The 6,697-nt window shown below is 48.8% G+C and overlaps 1 protein-coding gene across 1 annotated transcript in view; it reads right to left on the bottom strand.

Moving 5' to 3' along the window:
• Positions 1-6,697, bottom strand: part of syndig1 (synapse differentiation inducing 1) — a gene marked incomplete at its 5' end in the record, with an annotated part of 12,821 nt that extends 6,124 nt beyond the window's left edge. The window contains one exon of the mRNA XM_022748637.1: positions 6,206-6,697. Coding sequence (XP_022604358.1) covers positions 6,206-6,697 — 492 coding nt within the window. The remainder of the gene's footprint in view (positions 1-6,205) is intronic.

Here is a 6,697-nt window from a genome sequence, read left to right on the forward strand (position 1 = left end):
GCTTAACGACGAGGCCGGACTCCATGGTGGAGATTAAGGGCTAATCAAGGGTGCGGTTCTTTGAAGAGTAGCGATCCCCACAGCCACGCCCACGTAGATACCTGTCCCGATGGTGATTGACCAGCCACAGCCCAGGAAGAAGAGCCCGCCTCGAGCTGAGCGCCAGGTGAGTCTCCTTTTAGACACTGGCCTTATTGGTCTGAGAGGAGGGGGGGCAAAAACACATCAGTGTTAATCTCTAATTTAAATCACTACTATTGGACAGTTAAACTACAGTTTTTCATATTTTATATAAAGATATAAGATAGGTTCAAAGTTCCTGTAAAACGAGATTTTGGTAAACAATAATTAGCAGCAAAACATCTAATTTCTCTATATAAAAGACATAGTGGAGGTAAATGGCGTCCGTTGCCATGAAGCAAAGAGAACGAAAGACCAGCCCCCCTTGTGAGTGACGTAACCGAGTTCTCTTGTTTGGTAGCCGTCCTGGCAAGTGTGTGCATGTTAGTGAATGTGAGTCCTTTCCTGTTAAAACCGTTGGTCTTCCCCAACGTGTATAAACACAGGCTCCGCCCACAGGGTGTGATGTCAAAGTAAGTGACGCGCAGTGCTCAGGGTGACAGTGTCTCTCCTGCTCCGTCAGATGTTTTTACCTGCTCCGTCAATGCTACAGTTAGCATGCTGTGGAGCATATTCATGCGATATACGCGTGAAGCTAAACGGTTGTGTGCCTTTAGATTGTTTTGTTGACTCTTTGTTCACAGGGGGGGGGGGGGGGGGAAACTTTATTCCAGGTTGAGCTTCTTGCTGTGTGTTATTGGACGAATTTCACTGAGATTCAGAACAGAAACATGGAAGGGGGGTTGGGGGGGTGTCTAGTGCGACAATCTCAGTGGCACTGACAAATTCGTTTACAAGTGACTAGTGCCTCCACTTAAAAGGAAGCCAATGCAGAATCATTGTTCAAATCCTCAAACATCGGTGATCTGGATTACTCAGAGAGACCGACTCCTGAAACACTGTGCGTGCGCGCGCGGCGCGTGGCGTGTGCGTGTTGTGCGTGGCAATGTGCGTGTGTGCGTGTGCGTGGTGTGTTGGTGCTCAGTGAGGGCAAGACGGGCGAGCAAGAGAAGAAGAAACAAGATTAAGGGAAAACCATCAGAGTCTGCTGCTCTTAATAATCAGCTTTTAATAAATTGATCTGATCAGGAAAGCAAAACATCCCTGTTCAAGTTCAGAACTCGGGTCCTGCAGGGACTCTGATGCACAACAATGTCTACTGAGAGAGGGACTTCCTGTTTGTCAGCGCTGATCCTGATCAGAGACATGAGATCGACTTCTTAACAGGGACAGAGTCTTTAAAACTATGACTCTAATTCATTCTTGTACGAGGGAAGATGACATTTATTCTGACAGACTTTGCTAGCTCTGTGATTGGCCCGTAAACTGACGTTCCTGTGTGTGCCGGTACAGTAAATGAATGAACTCAGGAATTGAGTCGCATGCAGTCTCTGTCAGGTGAGGTGAGTCTGCTTAACGAAGCTCAATTAACTCTGTAAAATACGCATTAACGGGAGCTTGTTGGCTAAGGAAACCACTGTTTGTAATAACTGCTTATGTTCCACTAATATTTAATTACACTCTTGACCAATCAGACGCCCACGCGTTGACAGTCAGCCAAACCATAGCGATGGGAGGGGGCAGGCCCTCCGGATTGGTCGCAGACGGAGGAAACAAAATGAGGCTCCATCAGTTTCTGCTGAATAAAGAAGCGACGTCCTTGTAGATCTAGAGAGAGAGAGTTACGTAAAGAGCTTTCAGAGTGTGTGTGCTGGTGTGTGTGTGTGTGGTGGTGTTGTGTGGTGTGTGTGTTGCAACTCTTGAAAGGCACTCCAAATCTCAATTATCCACACCAGCTTTAACAAAAAAGATTGTTTCAGTCTGTTCACCAAAGCAGTTTACTGAAGGAAAAGGAATAGTTTAGTCTCAGGGACAGTTATAGTCTCGGGAAGTTTAGTGACAAGCAGCGTCACCACTGACCCTCAGTGTCTGTGCAGAGACTTGAGGTCTGTCCAGTCTCGTCCAGGATGTGAGTCAGATCCAGATCAGCAGGTTCTGGGATCAGTTTTTTGAGCTGATGGACAAGTCTCGTTCCCCTGGAGAACACAGACAGAAGATCTCGCTGTCTGATCAGCCGCTCACTAACTCTGCATCTTGCTTTTTACTGGGCAAGCGTCCTGACTGGAAAACCGATGGACATTAGGGACCTGGTCTGGAGTGTCTGCAGGTCTGGACTCTGTCGCAGGCTCCAGAGCTCTGATGGAAAACCTCCGTCTGGTCTGCAGCGTCGTTCACGTCTATATGAAATGCTCTACAGGAAACTGAACGTCAGTGTCACGTCCTGGTTTTACAGGAAATAAAGAGGCAATTTTTATTATTATTTTCCCGTTGGAATCCTCCCTGATGAAATCTTCATGCCAAGACGAACTTTGATCAGATTCAGTCGTTTGTTGTTTCATGTTTGTATAGTAGAATCATATATATATCTGTGTTCTGACTGACACACACTTCCAGATCCCTCTGAGGTTTTCCTGAACTACTCTTTGAAACATTGACTCACCTCTCTCTGGTTTATATAAACCCTCCTCTCCCCCCTCCGACCCCCCTCCCTCCCCCCCCCCTCCCTCCTGCCTCCTGCTGCAAGCTTTTCTTGTTGTTCAGCGATTGGATTTCAGTGGGTGGGGGAAGGTTCCAGTGCAACCGTTGCCCTTGTTTCTTTTGGAACTGTAGGTGTGCGGTTAGCCACGGAAAAACCGCATTCACGACACGGACATGACTGCGACATGAGCAATAGCTACGCACGAGACACAACATGAGCAGACACGACTACACATCACAGCGAGAGCACACATTTACAGCACACATCAAATACACACACACACACTAAGAGCCTATATATGTATCATTTAATTCATTTAGTGTAATGAATATTACATTAATTACATTACTTACCACGATCTTTTTTTTTGAAGCTCTACCTCGTGCTTAAATAAAAGACCAAAAAAAAGTAAAACACAACGTGAACTCGAGAAGAAGCCAGACTCAGTGATAAAACTGATATAGTCCATTAACTGATCGATCAATATGTTCTACTACCTGGTCACAGGTTGTGATCACTGAATCTATCTGCTGGAAACATCAGTAGAGCATTCTCAGCACAGAAGCACGCGCTCGTCCTTCCTCCAGCTGACAAGCATGCAACTGCAGTCATATAATAAGTGAACAGTTGTTGTCAGTGTTGTGGTACGGAGCAGGAGAAAAAGAGAAGGAACGAAGAAGCTGCAGGACACACCACACACACACACACACAAACACACACACACACATCAGCCACATCACAACACACACACAACATACACAGCACACACCACACATCAAGGCACACACCATACCCGCACAAGGTGTACTACAAGTTACCAAAATGCAGTAGGTAATGCTATCCAAACCAATATTCACTGCTACTCGTTTACTGCCAATACCTGCTACTGCAAAGTGTGTGTGTTGTCGTGTGTGTGTGGTGTGTGTGTGTGGTGTGTGTGTGTTGTGTGTGTGTGTGTGTGTGTGTGGCGGTGTCTGTGTGTGTCTGTGTTGTGTGTGTTGCGGCACGCTCGTGCGACAGGTAGAAAGCCTTGCCGATGGCCACGCCAGCCAGAAGCATACAGAGATGAAAAGACCACTGAGCCCATGGTGATCTCTGGAGCATCAACAGAAAGGTGTCCCTCGCTTCTCTGGTCACTGGAAGTAATCACTCTGATGCCACACACACACAGTCACACACACACACTACACATCACACACACCACACAGCACACAGCCACACCCACAGAGGTGTTAACCGATGTTAAACGCTCACCCTTAAATCTTTAAATACCAAGTATAGAGATTTGATATATATGACATGAGTTACGTTTAGCTCGGGTTGAAACCCAGAGTAGTCTGCGTTCCGATGTCCCACTTAGTTGTTCCTGCAAGGTGTTGTCGCGTCGCGAGCCTTGAATCTCTCCTTCACTCATATCCGAATTATATGATGAAATCGCGTGAGCTAACGTGAAATGTAATTAGATTTTCCCCCAGCCTCTTGTGTCCAACAGCAGACTCATGGACACAGCCTGTGAGTCTGATGATTATATATTGGATCTTGTGTACGCTCGCAAGAGGACGATCTTCATTAGTAACTAGGAGTCAATCCAGCAAAGACGAGATGCTACATTCTATTATCCAACTAAATGCTATCAAGACTCGTTTACGCTCGGACCTTTTGAAGAGGTCCTGAAGTCCCAGTTGCCTTGCGATGCTCCATAATTTAAATTTCACCTTAGTCCAGAAGAGTCCACACAATAAAAATCCGGCAAATGATGCTGACTTTATTTGCGGGCACTCCTCTCCAAATGTCGACATTTCGCCTCCTTTTGCCGCTGCCTGACAGTGGGTACCTTTTTTTCTGCTCCCTCCAGCTGGTGAAGGTGGATCAGGTCTATCTTCTCTTCTTCTTTCTGGTCAGCGATCAAACTATGAACAGCCATTTTTGACTTTCAGACTGAACCACTTATTTTACCAGCTGTGGGCGGAAGCTATGTAATGCCTGAAAAACTGACCAGATCAGAGCACGCTGGGGCTCAGAGGCGGACGTGGGGCCCCTGTAGAGCTTCGACAAAGTAGTGTTTCAGACAGACAATGAATAGACAACAGAGGAAGAAAACTCATGTGTTTGAACATTGAAGCATGTAAATCTATTTTAGTCGACACCAGGAATAAAAAGATGAACACTGAAATAATAATTTATAATAATTATAATAACAATAATAGTAATAATGATAATATGTCCTCTTTAACGCATGGTGTACCACAGAAGAGCCATGACATGTTTTCATTTTGGTTTTGATTCACTGGGTTGTCAAAGTTAAAAATAGTCTCATTTAGAGCGGGAACAGCCTCGTCCTCTCCAGCTCGCCGTAGATCAGAGGAGCTGAAGCATCTGAAGTGAAACTAAAACTTTCATCTTTGTTCCAGCTCAGGAACCAGCTACAGGCCCCCCCCCCCCCGGTATTAGCGAGCAGAGTAGATTAAAACTGGACTTTACTGAGACAAAAATCACAGCATTTCCAGCTAATCGTCTCTAAAGCGATTGGCTGTTAGGCGGCCAAATGTGTCGCGTGTCCAGAGAGATGCTGCTCTAATCTGATTCAGCTGAAAGACTCGAGTGGAGGGTGGACGGGAGGAGGAGGAGGAGGAGGAGGAGAGGAGGGATGGGGAGAGGAGGGAGAGGAGGAGAGGAGGAGGGATAGGAGAGGAGGAGGAGGAGGGAGGAGAGGAGAGGGATGGAGAGGAGGAGGAGGGATGAGAGAGAGGAGGTGAAGAGGAGGAAGAGGAGGAGGAGGAGGAGGAGATGGAGAGGAGGAGAGGAGGAGAGGATAGAGGATGGAGAAGAGGAGAGGAGGAGAGAGAGGGATGGAGAGGAGGAGGAGGAGGATGAGAGGAGGAGAGGAGGAAGAGGAGAGAGGAGGGATGGAGAGGAGAGGAGGAGAGAGAGGAGAGGAGGAGGAGGAGGAGGGATGAGAGGAGGAGAGGAGGATGAGAGGAGTGAGGGAGAGAGGAGGAGAGGGAGGAGGAGAGGAGGAGGGATGGAGAGAGAGAGAGGAGGGATGAGAGGAGGAGAGGAGGAGGAGGAGGAGGGATGGAGAGGAGGAGAGGAGGAGGGATGAGGGATGGAGAGGTCTATCTATCTATCTACTTTTCTTCTCTGTCACTTCCTGATCTCCACGCTGCTGTTTGATTGGCTGTTAGCTGAGTGCTGTTGGTGGATTGAACTCCTCGCTGCCACCGGCTGCAGGACGCTGTAATGAAAATAATCAGATTTAAGGTGGACTGGTTCTCCTGGAAACATGGCTGACTGTAGTTTGTCAGAGGAGCTTTTCACTTCCTGTGTGTCACTGGGAGGGGGTGGGGCCTGGCACCTGCTCAGGAGCAGGGAGGTGGGACTCAGCAGAGCAAACACAGAGACCACCCGAGAACAGGTAAGTGCTCCGTCAGATTTTCACCTGGATGAAACTGACTCCGCCTCCATGTTCCACCTACGCTGACGACACTTCACTAACTGAAACATTAAAAACAAATCAACATAAAAAGAACAAACGAAGATTTTCACCTCGAGCTCCTGGAACTCGTCGTCGTCGTCGATGTCGTACGACAGCGTGTGAATCTTTGCGTCCTCTCCAGAAAAGTCCAGAAACTTCCCGTCAGCAAACAGCAGCGTCTCCTTCCTGGAGGCAGCGGTGGCGGCGGCAGCGGCGGCGGCAGCGGCCTCAGGACCGAGCCCCTCGATGAAGGTGGTCTCGCAGCAGTCACCTCCCCCAGCCTCTCCCCACGCCCGCAGGACGCTCTCTGGGCACAGGAGGAGGCCGGGGGCCGGCCTGAGGCGGGGGTCCGACGCCGCCTGGTGGGGGAGGAGAGCGCTGGGGTTCAGGAGCTGAGGAGGACCCCCGCTGTGCTCCTGCTGAGGGGGGGCATTCACCACCACGTGACCTTGATACTGTGGAGCCGAGTACATCAGCGCCTCCCGAGGCTCCGCCCCCAGCCTATGGGTGTTGATGAGGCCATTTTGTCTGCAGCCACCCCCCCCACCCCCACCTGCTTCTCT

Source organism: Seriola dumerili, unplaced genomic scaffold (assembly GCF_002260705.1).
Source record: "Seriola dumerili isolate Sdu_G_001 unplaced genomic scaffold, Sdu_1.0 BDQW01000127.1, whole genome shotgun sequence".
In the NCBI taxonomy this organism is placed as follows: domain Eukaryota; kingdom Metazoa; phylum Chordata; class Actinopteri; order Carangiformes; family Carangidae; genus Seriola; species Seriola dumerili.